Below are 19,327 nucleotides of genomic sequence, written 5' to 3'. Positions count from 1 at the left end.
AAAAAGTGTGATTTTCCTGGTTTGTGAGAAATAACAACATTAGGAGCTCTAAATGGATTTATGAGATTCTCCAGAAGAGAGAACAATGATACAATAGAGAGTAGGAACTGCTGACATATTTCCACTTAAAGCCAAATTTCAAATATTTTTATGGAAAGATAATCATATACATTTTCTTAATTTAGTAGGTATAGGTTATTCACATTGTCACAGCAAATTGTCCATATAATTGTAACAAACAAAATTTTTCCATGGGAAGTATTTCAAAATTCACAGAATAAATTTCAATAAAATTACAATTCCACTATTAAGAATATTAATTACTATATGAATCCTGTATGGACTCAAGAGTAAATGGTCAACCCTATTTTCAGTTTTCTCTTTAGAACTTTAGATAGCACTACCTACCATTAATGAAGATTTGAAAGGAAAGAAGTAATTTCTTAACATAACTCAACATAATTAGCAAAGAAGCATTATTTATTCATAAAAATCCTTGAAAAAAACTTAGTATATTAAATGCATGAGAATTCACTTCTTTTTTTTAATCCTCATCCAAAGATATGTTTTTATTGATTTGAGAGAGAGAGAGAAAGAAACATCAATATGAGAGAGAAACATTAACTGATTGCCTCCCATATGTGCCTCAACTGGGAATCAAACCCACAACCTGGGTGTGTGCCCTGACTGGGGACTGAACCCACAGTCTTTTGGTGCATAGGATGACACTTCAACCAACTGAGCCCCTGGTCGAGGCAAGAATTCCTTCTTTTAAGTGGTTAACACTTTTCAGAAACATACCCAAACAAGAAAATGTATTCTTCCTAAGATAATGCTAGCCTAAACCTAAGTATGGGAAAGTTTCTTAGTCAAAATTCTACCCATCTTGCAGGAATTTCTGCTACTGCATTTACAACAAGCAGCTTTCCGGAGTCTGCGTGGATCCCTCCAATGATTGGGAGGCGGGGTTTACTCCCCATGGTCCAGCCTGTTCTACTGCAGATGAGCTGATTGTGGACAAGTTCTTCCACTGAGTAGAAATCTATATTCTTGAATTTTCAACTCACTGGGTATAGTTTTATCATCCATAAGCTCCTCAAATTCCAATTCTTGTGTTCCCTAGTTGGAAGTAGCTGAGAATAGCTTATCAAGTCTCATCACTTTGTGACTTGGAGGAGGAAGAAGAGGAGAGGGCAGATGTGTGACAGAGCAGTGGAAAAGATGAAGGAAGACTACCAAAGATTTGGTCCTCCAGGATATTTCACGCCAGATTCAGTGACAAACATAGATATAACCCAAGACTTCAAAAGATACAGGGTGTGCATGCATGTATATGTAAGTATGTGTGTTTGTACATATTTAACTATATGTAGATGCATGGTAGTATATATGTGTAATCTATGTGTATGAGTATATAAATATGTGCATGCATGTGTGGTATATGTGTATATGTCTGAGTATGTGTATATATGTGTATAAGATGATAAGCCAGCTAATAGGAAAATCTTCAAATTATGTTCAACGAGAAAATGCAAACATGAGTTTTTAAAATACCATTTTTAACAAGAAAGAAAATACATACAGCTGCTAAGCACTGTAGGAGCTATTAACAGACTACAGAGGAAGAAGAGACGTCAATAAATTTATGTTTATATTACGGCAAAAATATGATTCTTTCAAAATACCTGTATCACTAAATGTTAAGCTTCTTAAGTAGACATTTGCTATTAAGTAGATGAAGGTCTCACCCAGTGCCTAGAATCAATTAATCACTCTACTAGGTTTCTTTCTGCTGGTCTCTGACAGGATTCTTAACGTGGAGGGTGCGGCCGGCAGTGCGGCACTTTCCTGGGGGGCGCCGAGGACTTACCCTTTCGGCCCCTCTCCACGCTGCCTACCTCTAGGCTTCAAGAACCAAAAAGGAGCCACTCCTCACAGGAAGCCTGGGCTGCCCTAAGGTGAACGCAGCCCCCACTGGCAGGATGCTCAATTATTAAAGAAGAGCTAAAATGCGCTCAGCAGATTTCAAGATAAGAAAGAGAATAAACACGCAGAAGACTTTTCCCCACAAACACAGAATAGTGTTTGGCTATATTGTCAGGATATCCAGTTAGTAGAACACAATCTAGAATTAATCAGAACATTACAAAAATTTATTCACTGAAAAGAATAAAGCTATATTTAGATCTAATATGATAAAATGATAAACCTACATAAATAGTTTTAGGAATCATAAAATTAGAGACAATTAACTAGATAATGTAATAGTTCTTTTTCTAAGTAATACATAAACCCATTCCAAATTACGTAGCCTGGTAAAGTAAAAAACTATTAATTTTAACCCATGGGCCAAATATGACATACCGCCTGTCTCTATATCCTAAAGTTGCCTATGACTCTTTTCATGCTACAGTATCAGAGTGGAGAAGTTCTGACACGCCATTGTGGCTCCCACAGCCTAAAATACTTATTACCTCTTCCTTTAAAGACCCCTGCCCTCTATGCAGAGATCTTAAACATGTAGGCAACATTTCTAAGTCACTGCGGTCTCAGTGGAGGAAAGAACTTTACTTGCTTTATCATGTAAGAGTTTCGTTACAAACCAACAACAAAAAAAGACAAAAGTGACAAAAAGTGTTCCAAGTGTTGTGAGAATATTTTACAGTTTGGAGACAGAAACAATTGTTCTTCCTACTGGTTTTGTTAGTTCTTCATACCTGTTTTTCCTCGTCTTCATCAGAAGTGCTGTTGACATCATGGACAGTTCCACTGGGTCTGCTGAGTTGGGAACGTTCCAACTTTTCTTGACTGGAACACTTGTTCTTTTGCTCTGTTGTGCTTTCCTCATCACTTCCTGGATTATTTTTCCATTCTTTCATCATTTCTAACACATTGGTTGGTCTCGCCGAAGAACGTGTATTGCCCTAATGGTAACAATGAATTTTTGCTGTTATAAACAGTTCAGAAAATTAAAAAGATTCTTGCATCTTTTAGTTAATATATCCTTCCAAATTCAGAAAGTCACATAGAAAAATTATAATGCTAAGTGGCAAAACTATTGATGCCCATTGGAGCCCATCCCCTGCACTGAAAAGGACGCTGGACAGGGCAATTCCCTGGACTCAAAGCCCCCCCCTTACAGCACTGTTCTTACAAGAGTAACAGGGAAGCTGAAAGAATGAAAGACGTTCCCTAAAATGGGGTGTCCAAGTCGCAGCCCAGGATGGCTATGAATGTGGCTAAACACAAAATTGTAAATTTGCTTAAAAGCTTTTCTTTTTTTGGCTCATCAGTTTTCATTAGTGTTTGTGTATTAATGTGTGGCCCAGGAAGGCCAAAAGGTTGGACACCCCTGGTACTGGATCCAACACTGAGGACAATCCTGTAGTATATAATGTCAAAATGTCTAGGTAAAAAAATCTAAATTCAGTTGATTAGTCAAGTGCTGTGTCCAGGAGAATAGATGTCTGATTTGCAAGCCCCGAGTTGACTGGAAGGTTTAGGGATGAGGGGGTCATTTGATTATAACTGTTTCCATGTATTTTTTTATACCAGATGTGACTACCCAATACCAAAACTTATCACTTCATATTAGCTAGATTTTTCTCCAATATCGCATTTCATTTAATGCCAAGAAATACATGAATGCAGTCTCAAATGATTTCTGCTAGACTAAGTATGCTTAAATAATTTTTTTCCTAACTCAGATTAGTGGAGAAAGCTTGGACAAGAAGTATGGATCACAGAGAGATTAAAATGGGAAGTTAAGGTGTGAGTACAGCTAGGGAGCGAATCTACATTAATTTGGTACATGGGTGGATTAAAGAATTAAGTATCCTACTGGTTTTGTTGGTTCTTCATACCTGTTTTTACAGAGACAAATATCCTGTCTCATAGTATTCTTTGTAATACTATGTAATACAAAGGCAGCCACTTGAGAACACGGCTGAGAATTTGTAGAGTTTAATATATTTGTGGTTAAAGGCAACTTTAAGTAGTAATAACTAAATGAAGATCATCATGCAATTAATTCCCTATCGTTCTTTTACTTCATCCTGTTTTAAGAAGGTGTATATTCTTACCAACTTCATAGCATCCTACTTTTGATTGCATTTATGCATCCTCTACCATTTACTTTCAGAATGCCCCAACCATGCCTTCTGCCAACCCATGGCCTACATTTCCTTCAAGGCTCAATTTGAGAGTCATCTCTGTTAAGTATCCCAAAGCTTCCAAAGATGTTGCCAACTCGAACAATATGGTGATTATAAGAGGGAAAAGGGGTGGGGGGAGGTAGAAATGAGTAAAGGGGAGAATAAATGGTGACAGAAAGAGACGACTTTGGGTGGTGAACACAAGACAATACACAGATGAAGTATTCTATTAGAATTGTACACTTGAAACCTATGTAACTTTATTAACCAATGTCACCCCAATAAATTCAATAAACATTTTAAAAAATAAAAATAAAATAAAATAGTAAAATAGGGGGGAAAACCCAAAGATGCTGTCAACTTAAATTCAAATAAAGCACAGACAGAGGCTCAAAGACCATAAAAGAGGTGAAATTGTTTACAGTAGTAGATCATCTCAGAGCTCTCATCTGGGAGGGTTCTGGTCACCAGGGCTCTGTCCATAGCTGTACTTGACCCCTATGATCCAGCTAGCCTCTATTACAACTTCCTGGCTCCATCTTGGCCTTCAACTGTAATTTTCATGGCATCACAGTGTCCAGAGCCCTGGAATGCTAGCACACACAATTTTGCCTCAGCTCGATTCTTTCACTAGCAGACAGAGACAATCTAACACGTATGTCTGTAATCCTAATCCTCAATACCCTCTTTAGATTAACTCCCCTTAAATCAACTCTTTGGATACTATACTAGTCACTAATGCTCCTCACCCAACGTTCCTTTCTTCTAAGCACATGGTAGAATTGTGCTTCTCTATGTCTTTTGAGATATGACCATGTGACTTGTTTTGGCCAATGAAACATGGTTAGAAATGGCATGTATCATTTCTAGGTGTACTTTAAGAGACAGTATGCAATATATCATGTTCCCAATTCCTGCCTTAGTAACTATTGTATAAAAGCACAGAAATGAGGCCTCCCTCAGCCCGGGTCTCAGAGTGAGGACAAAGGAAAAGAAAACAGAGTCTCCTCTCTTCCTCCTGCCCTCCCAGGCAATATGCGACGGAAGGCCTCAAGAACACTGAGATCTGGGGGCCACTTGTTACCACAGCATAACCTACCTAGCCTATTCTAATACAGATTGCAAATAAACATTTAACATTCTGTAAGTAACCTCTCAAAAGTCTCAAAAACAGTGAGCCTACTATACAACCAGCATACCCAACAAAACTGTCATTACTACAGAAATCACATGCAATCAGTACCATGTGTCTGGTAGCCCATTTATTTAGGCAGCCCTTACTTTGCATGGGCCTGATATGCATGAATTTCAGTCATCGTGACTTAGTTAAATATCAACAACATGGTTCAAATTTTAGTCAGCACAGTATATTAAATATAACTGCATAAAGTTCGAATATCACTGCTAGCTCTTTAATCCATAATCACTATGCAAATGGCAGGTGCGCATCATGATCTTTCACAATCTGTTGGTGACTCGACACTGTGCACCTGCTTATTAAGTTCACACACACAAACAGCAAAGTGTGCGGTTGTGTTGTCTCCTTGTCTCCCAAGGAACTTGTCAACAAAGATGAAACTGCAGTCAAAAAAAAGAAAAAAAGTTAAAAGAGATAATGCTGGAAGTGAAATCCGAATCAAATGCAAACAGAGCAAGAGAAGAAACTCCTGCCCATGGGAACGATGACACAGCCACCATTAGAGTCTAGGTGCGCAACCAGAGGGACTTCGTGAAGGCAAGCTTATCAACATACACGAGGAGAGTGACTGTGACAGAGAGGACGGATTTGCCCCAGAGAAAGTGATGCCTACACAATATTGGGCAGTTAAAGAATCTTCAGAGATATTTCACAACACTGAAAGCATGAAGGGTAAAATGTTGGAAGCTGACCCAAACCTAGAAAACAGTAGGACAATTCGCCAAGGCATAAAATCGATGTTCACCTCTGTATTGCAAGTTATATGACAAGAAGAAAGCAAGCGCTGTTTAAACTAATCTTGATAAAGTTCTTTTCCAAAAAATAAGATTCTTGAATTCTCAATATTTCTAATGTTTTAAATTGTAATGCACTAAAAAATATTAGTTCTACTTTTAATTCCCTAATGTTTGTAACTAGCAGAATGTTTTCAATATTTAACAAAAATTTTTAAAAATCATGGAACAATCATAATTTTCCCATTGTTTATTAAAATTGCCTTGCACAGTTTCAACCTGCATTATTTTTGTAGTCCGGCACCACTGTGCAAAGCAAGGACTGCCTGTGTTGTCTTGAATCTGCCTCTCTAGCAATCTCTCAAATGCCCAGTTTACATACACATACACCCAAGAGTTTGGTGACTGACACTTTACATTCCTGAAGTAGAGTGCCTTTGCACTCAGTGAAATGACCCTATTTCTCATTCCAAAGAGACTGTAGAGAAGAACAAATGACCCAGAAGAGCAGTATTATCACCTCAAAAACACTCTACTATTTGGAAATTTTTTTAACTCTTTGCTTCCTATAGTCATTTGTGATATCAAATGGTAGTACCAATTCCAGACTTTCCCTGTTGTCTAAAGTCCAGCCAATAACTTACTGGACTATCCCCCACACCTGGCCTTCTTGCTGCTAGTAGTTGGAAGAGGACTTGCATCAAATGCTTGGACTGACCAACGAGTGGCCCAGTGCTATTCCTAGGTTTGACAGAAAATACAAATGAATGAATGAACCAAACAAAAATGGAGGGAATTGTTAGGACAGACACTGTAGAGTATATGCCGCCTCACCATCACGACACTAGCCGCCGAACTCCCTTTAACTGGCTTTATTCACAAGGCCAGACCCTGAACTCACCAACTATCAAGGAGCAAATGGCAAGAAGGCATCAGTAATAGGAGGATAATCTGAGGCTATCTCAAGTACAAAACCAACCTTTTGGTTAAGGAGGGAAAGAAGAGGAAGGGCCAGGTCAAGGAACTTGTATAAAGGACCCCTGGACAAAGACAATGGGGGTCGGGGGAGGACGGAATGTGAGAGGTGGGGGGTGGGTAAGGCAGGGGAGAGTAAGGGGGGGAATTGGTGACAACTGTAACTGAACAATTAAAAAAAGGAGAAAAATTCCGTTTGTTTAACAGAAAGTTCAGACTATTTTATTTTGAAAAACTGGAAAAATAGACATTCATGGAGGAGAAGCATTGGTCAAATACTAAGATTTGCACTTACTGCCTTAGTGGACAGTTTCAACAGGGAGAGACCCAAACATATGTTCTCATCTAACAAAATTTGTCTTTTTAAGGATGATATCTATCAGTATTTTGTAAAAGATAGGTATTTTTAAGTGAATGATATGTATGAGCTAGAGTGAGATGGTATAAAACAAAATTGGCAAAACTGAAAGGAAACATGCTGGTTCTTTAGCTTATTATAGTCGTCATTTTCTACCTTTTGTAAATAGCTAGAACTCTTCATTTTGTAACGCTCCTAGGAATAATTTTTTCAATAGAAAAATAGAATAGTCAATTTATGTAAAAAAAAAACAAAACTCAAAATCAAAACAATGAGATGTCAATTTTTACCTAATAGATGGATACAAATTTAAGTTTGATAATAGTCTATGTTGGTGAGGATGTGAGGAAACAGGCTTTCTCCTTTATTCGCTTCCTATGGAAGGGTGAAGTAGCAACAACCTCTATGTAATGCACGTTCTCTCTGGCCAGCAATTCCACTGTTAAGAATTTACCCTATAGATATGCTGACACAGTGTGCAAACATGTATTTACAAGGACATTTATCGCACCACTGTTTGTAACAGGAAAGATATGAAACAATTTAAATGATCCATATTCACTGGGGATTATTTAAAAAATAATATTGTAGCCATAGTTTGGAATACAATGTTATTTTTTCAAAATAAGGAAATCTTTCCAAGATATATTAGATAAAAAAGAATAGTTTGCATAATATGAACCCATTTGTGTAAAATATATCCACAAAAATGTATAGAATGTTTCTGAAAGAACACACACATAAGAGACTTAACAATGGTTATCTTTAGAAAAAGGGAATGAGGTTAATGGAAAAAGAAAGTTATTTTTTCTGTTTTGTTTATCATTTAAATCATTTACCATGGTTAATCTCAACTATTACTTTTCCATGATTAATAATTAATGTAAATTACAAGGAAAGAAATAATGTAAGTTGTAGATACCCACAGAGAACTGATAGCCCCCAATAAAATCACCAAACCTGTCCTAATGGATCTCAATGAGTCCAAGGCAACAGCACATCATGGTAATAACCACTAAAGTAAGCAATTGTATGCTACTTTAATTTTTTCTAACAAAGTCAGTGATATTTTTTCTCACAAGTACCACGACTATGTGAGTAGACAGGGTGGTGTTGATATTCCTGTTCTTCAGGAGGAAACAGCCTGAGAAATTTAGTAATATACCATTATTCTAGAAGCACATTTCCAATTGCCTGCTAAGAAATTCTAGCTACAGGTGTTCCTGACCCTTCAATACTATATTGTATATTTGAAAGTTGCTAACAGAGTGTATCTTAAAGTCCTTTTCACAAGAAAAAAATTGTAACTGTGATAAGATAGATATAGTAACTAAACTTATTCTGGTAAATCATTTACTAATTAATACATGTGTCAAGTCATTGTGTTGTACACCTTAAATTTTACAATGTTATATGTCAATTATATCTCAATAAAGCTGGAAAAATAAAAGTGAACTCAATATATTCCAAACCGACATTCTTCAAATTGGTGTATGCGTACATCTGACTATACATAGAGACTTTCTAAGGACATGTGGGAAGGATAGTTTGCAGGGATCAATTTCAAGACCCTGAATTTCCAATAATCTATTATTCTTTTTCAAAGTCATCTGCTTGGGTAAGGATCTACAGTAATCCTTTGCATGTTGTTTTTCTTAAATCGGTATCTTCCAATGCTTGTTAATGTACAGATGTTTATTTGTGTGGTTGTGTGTGACAAAAGGCCCATATCTAGAATATGTAACAAAACTCAACAAATCAATACATAAAAGATACGAAACCAATAGAAAAATGGGGAAAAGACCTTAACAGGCATTTTGCAAAAGACACTGAAAAGGCCAATAAGCATAAGTAAAGGTGACCAATTTTATTTGTAATTCATGACATGCAGACTAAAACCACAATGAGAAGATGCAGAACAAAACCAGAACTCTGGCGCACTGCTGGGGAGTGGCACGGCAGCCACTCGGGGAGCCCCTCGGGGAAAGAACAAAGGCACTTGTGGGTGGAGCTGGACGAAGAAGAAAATCCACATGAATTCAGCTGTGATCATGGTCCTTCAGTGCCCTTCAGTAGCAACCCCTTGTCAAAACAAGTCAAATAGGAAGTCCTCTCTATGTAAGCCGAGGTCTACAGCACAACAGCTCTACCTGTCTCTGCAGCCCAATTCCCTGCCACTTCCCTATGGGCCTTCTAGAGTTCTGGAGAAGAACAACTAATACGCTTCATACTCTCCAAATACACTTTTTTTCCCTGTCTTTAAATCTTTGTCAAGTTCTTTCTATCCAGAACCCCCCTCCTTCTTAGCATGACTCCAACATTAATTTCTACTGTTCCCCATTCGTTCAAAGTCAGATCACACATTACTCTCACGTTAAGTAGTTTTTTTCAATCCCCTAAAGGAAATAATAGCTCTCTTCTTGAAAACCTAATATACTAGTATACTACATTATATACTCTATATAAAATATATTTTTATAGTGAGTATACATTTACATATGTTATAGAATCTATTTTATTATATGCTATATTTAACATATAGAGTTTATGTTTATAAACACACATTATGTACTCGTTCTCTTCCTGCGTTTTTGCTGTAAACCCTCTGCCGGGCTGTGGAAGACCTGTGGCCCAGGACTGTGCCGCCTCATCCTTGCTTCCCCCAAAGCACTTAGCAGCTACTCAATGAAGATTTGTTGACTTATTAAGTATATATCAATCATTGAATATTGAATAAATCCCCAAGGTTTCTGGCTCATGAGATTTTTCTTAACATAATTTTTATAAAAACCTTTTAAAAAGGGCCTCAACAGCATATTCATATATATAACATAATTCAGAATAACTAAATATAGTAAAATAAAGGTTGAATATAAATATATTTAGGATGAAAATATACAGTAGGAAAAAAACTACCCATCAATTAGGCATCAGAAAATTTCCATTTGCTTATGTAGAGTATATATGTTAAGGCTAAAGGTCAAAAGCTGATGACCAAACCATGAATAACAATTTTTGGATTAATGAACAAGGAAGGGTCTTGTTCACACATTAGGACACATTGTTCTAGAAATTAGACCCTAGACACCTTGAGTATATATGCCTTTGCAAAGTGTGACTATAAAGCAAAGTACACGGTAATCTGTGGTAAATTACTCCAGGGGAGAGACTGTGTTTTATTCATCTTTGTACCTCTTTAGTGTCCAATGGTTTAAATAAAAAGATACTTGTTAAAATCAATATAGACTTTTAAATGGCTCTTGTCCCATTTAAAATAAGCCACCTTGCAAGGCTTATACACTATAACAATAATTTTCTTCATTTCAAAGAGCCTATAATTGGTCTCCACTATTTATGAAAGGAAGTTAAAATTCTATCTAGCCTGAGATTCAAGTCCCCCACACAATTTTCTTTCCTTTTCTAAAAGTCTCATTTCCCACTTCTTTCCTTCAAGCATCTTAATCTGCCAGTCAAATTGAACTTCCTGATTTCACACTTGCTTGCCTCTGCACCTCTGGTCATTTGGCAATTTCTTAGGTCATTTATCATTTTCTCCCTTGCATTGTATCTTACACATAGCACGCCTCCCTTACGAGACTGTCAGTTCCTTCTGTCAGAGACCATGTCCTATATGTTGAGAACTACATTTTATCACCTAGCACAGGACCTGGCACATGGTAGGCACCAAAAAAGGAATTACTGAATGTCTGAATAATGTCAATAGAGATGAAATCTAGAAACCATTTCTTGACAAGCCATAGAAGAAAAATATTTCATTAATTTATAACAGAGTTTATAAATATAAGTAGGCATTAAAAATACCTGGGAAACTTTAAAATGCAAATTCTTGGTGTTAGTTGTCACCAGAATACCAAGACACAACCGTATTTATCTAATAAAAAGGAATAAACTCCTAAATTGCCGCTGAGAGTAAAGAGGACAAAGGGAAGAAACGGATACAGAGGGGTAACAGGCCTCTCCGGGCAATGCGAGTCCACCGTCACACTCTTCCTTGTAGGAAAGCCATTTCTTGGTTATTTTTCCTTCCATCTAATCTTTTGACTTTTGAAATTGGAATGACAATACATGTGTTTATTTGAAGTTCCATTCACTTAAATTTACACAGAATACTCTTCAGATATGTACCGTATTTCAAAATGGACAATACATAGGTTAAACCCTAGAAACTTTTTATCCAATAAAGCTCTTTGAAAAAAAAAATGTTACTGTGTGTTAGATATTGCAAAAGATAAGCTCTGGTTATAAAGCAGCAAGGCACTGAGAGAACTAACATGTTCCCTTTAGGTTATTTCAAACAGAGGATATGAAGTAAGACTTCAAGTGGTTAAGAAGAAAAGAGCTTTGCCTTTTAGAAGTTTATAAAATGCCGGTATTCTAAACTTCACACACTGAACTCCTTAGGATAGTCTGATATAGTACACGCTATATCTGTCATGTCTTGATCCATTTGGCAAAGACTACATGGAAACAAATGTTATGGAGGCTCAAAAAGGGAGACTTCTGGAAAAATGACCAAAGCCAGAAATAAAGCTGTACTAATTAGAACACAAATAATTACATGGCCAAACCCGAATGTTGTGTGATGCTGAAAAGAGAGAGATTTCTAAGGCACACCATCTGTTTTACAGTTTTTGATTTTGCTGTACAAATCTACTCAGTACAGTTTTGCAATGATCTATCTAGCTGCTAGCTCATTTGCACAATTACTTTAGGCCAGAAATACTTATTGCACAGAATGATTTGAGAGATCAACACATTCATAAGAGGGCAGATAGAAGCCACTTTTGAGTGAAGGCTATTTTTTTTAGCCTTGGGGAAAAAAAAATATTACTCAAAGAAATGATTAGAAATCGCCAAGTGAAAATTAGAAAATTTAAAAGAAGAGTGATATCACTCTAAATTTATAGAATCTAAACTTCCCCAGGCCTTCAGGGTCGCCATCCGCCTCGCTGCTGGCCGGCCTAATGGAAACTCCTCATTCTCATCTTGACCTCTTTGCAGCCTTTACCTGGGAGCTGACTGCTCTCACTTTCTCAAACATTTTTCTCACTTAACTTTCCTGGCAGCACTCTCACAATTTTCCTCCTCTCTCATCAGCTACTCCTTCTCTGCCTCCATTGCTAGCTTCTCCTCTAGTAAACGTTGTAGTATCTAAAAGCAGGGTGCTGGGTCTCTTTTCCTTTCTGTCTGTATTTTCTTCCTAGTTTATCTCTTCAGTTTAATAGCTTTTTATGGCATCTATCTACTCCCGATTCCCAGATTTATAGTTTCTGCTCAGGCTTTTCCAGCTCCAGGCCCATACATTCAATATTTGATCTATGTGGATGGCACACAGGGACCTCACACTTAGCATATCTAGTATTTTATACAGGGTGGTGACTTATGTGTTCCATATTATTTAGGCTAAGTATGAAAATATCCATTTCAGAAATGTGTCAAGACTCAATAATTTTTTTATAACTTGTCACAAGATGACAGAAATTGGCTGTTTTTTAAATAAAAACTATATATAAGCTATAAGGGCAAATGAAAAGAAATAAGCAAGGGTAGAATGTCAACAACAACAACAAAAGAAATATCATAATACAGCTACTTACTGTTAACCACTGGTTATCTAGTAGTTCTTTAGCTGTGATTCTGTGAGCAGGATCTACTTTCATAAGTTGTTTCAAAACACTTTTGGCTGCAAATAAAGGAATATCCTAAATATCTTACTTATCTTAACTACAATTAATAACATAATTTCTAATTTATTAAGAATTAGGTCTGTATGACATGAGGAAAGACACCAATTATAAAATAAATATCATCAGTATAAATGGCTAAGAAATAAAGTTTAAGGCCTACAGTGAGGTTTTATTTTTATAAAATAAAAATTACCTAATTACCTGATTATATTCTGGATTACCTGATTTATTTCTACAGTAAAAATGAACTAGAAAATCAGCACATTTCCTCTTCAACTTTTATTATGTATTTTCCGTTTTGGTTTGAAGTTTTGACTAAAAAATCATAGTGAAGATATCACTATTTCCACAAGTAAATAGTATTATTTCTACAAGTAAATTTCAAGCCTAAACGGAGATTTTACATCTGAATTACCAGCAAACCTTCTTATATTATGTATATTTGCTTTAGTAAATAATAACAAATTCATATTACCACAATCACTTATGGAATCCCACACTGGATCATCGAAATGTAGTTCTCCCTTTCTTATTAACTCAAAAAGCTTCTCTTCTGAGCTTGCTATAAAGGGTGGTTCTCCACATAATCTATAAAAAAGGCAATAATTTTCTTTAGATATTTTTAAAAATAAGGCTATTAAAAATTAAGTTTCCACAGGACTTGGAAGTAGTGATATTTATGTAAAGGACAGGAAGAAGGATAGAAATGAAGACACTGAAACTGTTAAAGATTTTTTTTAACTTATTTTTTCAAATACATTTGTCTCTGCCTACCCCCCACCACTTTCCCTTGCCCCCTCCTTCCCTCCCTCCCTCAGCTCTTCCCCTTTGGTTTTGTCCATGAGTCCTTGCTATATGTTCCTTGACTTTCCCCTTCCCTTCCTTTTCCCCGCCCCCCCCCCTCCTTCCCTCTTGTCTCTGTTGGTTTCTTTTCCTTTCAGTGTTGCTGGTCTTATTTTCCTTGCATCTTTGTATTGTTGCTTACCTTGGTTCAGTCACCAATTCAAATGGAGACTATACCTGGAACCTATATAATTTTATTAACCAATGTCACCCTAATAAATTCAATACAAATAAAAAATTAAGTAAATAAAAGATAAAAATGGAGACTGCAGCCAAGAAATCAAGAGAAGACTGAGACTTGAGCCCTGACTGGTGTGAATCAGTGGGCTGGTCATCACCCTGCAAACTGCAGGCTACTGGTTCGATTGCCAGTCAGGGCACAAGCCTGGGTTGTGAACAAGGCCCTTGGCTGGGGGCATGTGAGAGGCAACCCACTTATGTTTCTCTCCTCCTTCGTCCTCCCTTCCCCTCTCTGTAAAAATAAATAATATCTCTTTTTTAAAAAAAGAGAGAAGACAATGAGACTTGAAAGGGCAGAAATGTAAGAATTGGGAAAGACCATCAAGAGCAAAGAAGATGTGTCATTAGAGACCAAGGCTAAGCTCATCCACGCCCTCATATTCCCAATTACTATGCCCAGATGTGAAAGTTGGACAGTGGAGAAGGCTAATAGGAAAAAAAACAAACATTCATTTGAGATATGATGTTGGACAAGACCTCTATGGATACCCCGGACTGCCAGAAAGAAGAGCCAATGGGTCCTAGAGAAAATTAAGCCTGATACATAGCTGAAGGCTAAATGACAAAACTGAAGCTGTCCTACTAGGGGCACATCATGAGAAGGCAGGGTTCTTTAGAAAAGACAGTCTCATAGACAGAAAGCAGGATGACAGCTAAGATGCGAGAAGGTTAAGGGGTGGAGGGATTGAGCACAAAGGAAAAAGGACTCAAGGACAACACTGTAGTGATTTCAGTGGGAGAGGGTACAAGGGGACTAAGTGATAATGGAATAAAACACAATAAAAAAAAATTTTTTTAAAAGAAGCCACAGGCATGAGTCTACAGGAGCTGAGCAGGGCTGATGATGACAGGATATCATGGACATCATTCATTCATAGAGTGTCCAAGAGTCGGAGCCAACTCAATGGCGTGTAACATACACACAGGAGAAGGTGAGTACCTCTCTGGATGTAGAAATGGAAGCAAAGGGGCAGTGTGAGATCAGTGCTAGGCTCTTATACTTGAACCAGGGGTGTCCAATCCATGGCCCGCATGTGGCCCAGGATGGCTATGAATGCAGCCCAACACAAAATTGTAAATTTACTTAAAACTCTTCTTCGCTCATCAGTTTTTGTTACTGTTTGTATATGTAATGTGTGTGACCCAAGACACCTCTTCTTCTTCCAGTGCAGCCCCAAGAGGCCAAAAGCTCGGACACCCCTGTTACTGAAACCTCCAGATCTGCAAATGACCCAAAGCTCTTTCAGGCGGAGAAACACTAAGCTTAACTGGGGTTAAAATACAGGAAGGTGTGCACACAGTGATAGCTGCAGATAAAAGAGCAAATATACTTTATTGTGAGCAAGGGTAATGTAATGCTAAAGGCACATAATCTGAACTAAACTTATGGAAAAATACACTGAATTATCAGAGTCTAATGAGAGTTATCAGAGTCTAAATGACCACGTAAGAGTTTTATCTATGGTAAAATACTATACAAATGTTAGTAAGACTACACCAAGAATAACCCAGGAAACAGCTACAGTCTCTGAGTCAAAGCTAAAAAAAATTCATTAAAATGATCACAACTTTTCAAAATAGTATACAAAATGAAGAAGGTCTGGATGAGAAAAATCAAATGATGATGATTTGACACTTCAATCTGAAAGGGTGAGCACACATAATGACCAACACCAGTAAAACCATGAGCCGTACGTATAAACATAAGCTTGTCTGCATATTCTAGAATATAGGAACTATGTGTCATTGGAATTTTTTAAAAGGAAAAACTATACTATACTTAACAAAGAGCATGGCGAGCCTATGCTTCAGTAGATAACCCGGTCCAAAACTACAAAAACATGCTGAAAAGTTGAGTTCAGGCCTTCATAGTCCATTGTCAACAAATGTTGGCCATCATCATCACTGCCAACCCCGCCTTCTGAAAGCAACCCTGAATACACAACCAGGTTTTCCCAGTGACAACCACACAGAAGTCAGACCCGGGCTCATCACAGAGGCAACTCTGTATGTCTGTCTATTCTTCAGCTCTTCAGATTATATTTTTTCCACTTTATTGCTGAAAGAATAAAATGGCACAATTCCATTATTCTTCCCAAATGCTGGTCTATTATGTACTTAAGTGTAATGATCTCTAAGTCTCTTAACATTTCTACTGATATTTTTTAGATATACTTTTAAATTCTTTAAAAGTCTTTCCCACAAACAGTTTTTGGATAAGTCTAAATTTACTAAATATTTTGAATGAAAATGATGATGATTTTCCTAGGGGAAAAACTTGTTTTCATCCTAATAGTTTATCAAACTAGGCTGGACAATATAGCTTTTCAGTTACCAACAGGTCCTTGTTAAGAGATGGATATTTACCCCATTGCTCGGCAAGCTCTTATTTTAATACTTTTTAACATCTCCAGTTCATTCTGAACCTCCTTTCTCTGATCTTACTTCCCTCACTGCTATTTACTTTTAAAATGCAACTTTTAAAAGCCGGAAAAATGGTCTTATGGACAATCACTATCTATTGTAACAAGTATGGGCCAGCAAAAGCCCAGCTCATTGAGTCTGCTAATAACCAGTGACATGCACATTTACCACTTTCTTAGCTGCTCCTGCATTGCCTGACTAGAATGCAACTATAGCTTAAGGGCTAGGTTTTTAAAATTCCACATTTTTTTTCTGTCCTTTGCAATTTTACTTACACAAGAATGTATCTAATGGCTGGTCAATCAGCAGCATGTGAAATTTTATGATAGCAATTTTCTGCACATCCAGAAAAGGAAATCCAAGACATGAAAAATGCCTCTTAATGCTCTCCTATTATTTTCTGTTGCATTCACAGGAATCAAAAAAGCAGAGGATATACCCATAAAGAGTATTTATGTTAATCTCACCTTGAGAAAGAAAGTTATCATTGTCCAATTAAGTAGAAATAAATCAGGAGTAACTGATAAACAAGAAAATAACCCCCCTGGAGAAGGTAATATGTTTGCACCCTTGGTGAAGGAAATTATCTAAGATCACTGGGCTCAGGCAGATTAATGAATAGGCACTGATTAGCTAAGTAAGAGTCTACTGTGAAGAAAAAAACAATGTCATTTGTGATGATATGCAGCCATGCTCTGAAAAAGAAAATTAAAATGGTATCTTCAAAAAAGAGAAAAAATTTAATCTATTAATACACTATCATTTTCCTTAACATCAAATTCAAAACTAAGAAGACAGCAAACAAATGAATTATCTAATATTAGATTACACATATGTTTGACTTTTGTTGTCTAGAAAGTCTTAAGACAGGGTTTTCAAGATGGTGGAGGAGCGTGTGGAAGTCACACTGACCTCCTCCCAGGACCAACCTGGAATTATAACTAAATTGTGGAGAAATCACCTCGAATAAACAACTGAACAATAGCGAGAGAGGAGCCTTGTAACCTCAGAGACAGAAGAATCGGCTTTAGCACAATCTAATTGGTAGGGAGTGCGGTAGAGACTCGAGAAGGCAGGCAGGGCACCTATGGGTGGCAGCACCAGAAGGGTACTGAAATGGCTAGTTGGAGCCCCCTGAGAAGAGCGGGGTCTAAACCGAAAGCAGGGATCTCTCGCCCACAACATCAGAGCCCAAAAAGTACACAGAAAACAGCCAGCTGCGAAAAGCGGCAGGGTTGCTCTCTGCCAGAGACAGGCAGCTGGAGACGCAAACAACTGTTTAAAGGGCCAACGCATAAATTTTTATTTTTTATTTTTTTGCAGCCACTTACTGTGGTCTCCAGCAAAGGCGGGGGCAGAGTGGGCTAGAGACCCTAAGGAGAGACTGAGGAAGGAGACTTTGGGGAGAGAATTGAGTGAGTAGCCGGCAGGATCCCGGTGCTGACTGATGAGTCCCCCCATGCAGCAGCAGCCGTCTTCCTCAGGCAGAGACCACTCCCCCTGAACAGCACCAAAGAGCGTAACAAGAAGGGCATCAAAGGACCCAATAGCCCTGCCCCCAGGCGAGATTCCACCCTACCCTGTGCTGTCTAAGCTACCTGCTTAGTGCAGAGTGGCAGCCACAGAGAGTAGATCCCTGGCTAAAGAGGGTGCAGAGAGGTCTGGTGACACTTGAGGAGAGACTAGGGATGGAGGCTTTGGGGAGAAAATGGAGAGAGTAGCTGGCAGGATCCCAGTGTGGACTCCTCCACCATATGGCAGCAGCTGTATAAGAGGACCCAATAACCCCGTCCCCAGGAGGGACTCCACCCCGCTCTGAGCTGTCTAAGCTGGCCTGCTGAGTGCAGAGTGACTAGATTAATAGCTGAAGAAGACAGCCACAAACAGTAGATTACTGGAAGTCTCAAACAGACTGCCTAAGGTCAGACAGGGTCGACATCTGACATCATCAGAGGCAGATCCAGAAAGTAAAAACAGCAGTCTCCTACCATAGAAGTTCACACGACAAAGTCAGGAAATCAAGACAGATCAACTTAAGAAGCAGAAGCCAAAAAGAAGAGTCTCACAAATAATGGGAAGACAACGAAATATACCCCACTTGAAGGGAAAGGAGGAATCCCTGCAAAGAGAACTAAATGAAATAGAGGCAAGTAAACTATCAGATATTGAGTTCAAAACAACGGTTCCAAAGAAGCTCAAAGAGCTTAATGAGCTGAGAGAAAATTACAAAAAACTGCAGGGAAACTATAAGGAACTTACTGCAAACTATATCAGCATGAAAAAGGACATAGAAACTATCAATAAGAGACAAGAGGAAATGAGGAATACAATTTCTGAATCGAAGAACACAGTAGAAGGAATCCAAAGCAGGCTCGATGAAGCTGAGGACCAAATCAGAGCTAGAGGACAAGGTAGAAAAAAGCTCCCAGAAAGAGCAAGAAAATGAAAGAAGGCTCAAAAAGAATGAAGCAGCATTGAGAGAAATACAGGACATTTGTTGAAATGTAATAATATCCATATAATAGGGATACCAGAAGGAGAAGAGGATGAGGAAGGGATAGAGAACCTGTTTGAAAAAGTAATGATGGCAAACTTCCCTAATTGGAGGAGAGAAAAAGCCACACAAGTCCAGGAAGCACAGAGGATCGATCCCATTCAAGAGGAACCCAATGAGGCCCACTATAAGACACATC

General features: G+C 37.8%; 1 protein-coding gene across 2 annotated transcripts in view; it reads right to left on the bottom strand.

Moving 5' to 3' along the window:
• Positions 1–19,327, bottom strand: part of STK33 (serine/threonine kinase 33) — a 61,215-nt gene that overhangs the window by 12,347 nt on the left and 29,541 nt on the right. The window contains exons 9-11 of one of the 2 annotated variants that reach the window (XM_054582364.1): positions 13,603–13,715; positions 13,038–13,123; positions 2,718–2,924 (exon numbers count right to left, since the gene is read on the bottom strand). In XM_054582364.1, coding sequence (XP_054438339.1) covers positions 2,718–2,924; positions 13,038–13,123; positions 13,603–13,715 — 406 coding nt within the window. The remainder of the gene's footprint in view (positions 1–2,717; positions 2,925–13,037; positions 13,124–13,602; positions 13,716–19,327) is intronic. The other variant, XM_054582373.1, reaches the window with a different exon arrangement.

This window comes from Pteronotus mesoamericanus, unplaced genomic scaffold, assembly GCF_021234165.1.
Source record: "Pteronotus mesoamericanus isolate MK-2021 breed Mesoamerican mustached bat unplaced genomic scaffold, CSHL_Meso_final contig_1189, whole genome shotgun sequence".
Classification (NCBI taxonomy): domain Eukaryota; kingdom Metazoa; phylum Chordata; class Mammalia; order Chiroptera; family Mormoopidae; genus Pteronotus; species Pteronotus mesoamericanus.
This window is presented reverse-complemented; position numbering and strand designations above follow the sequence as displayed.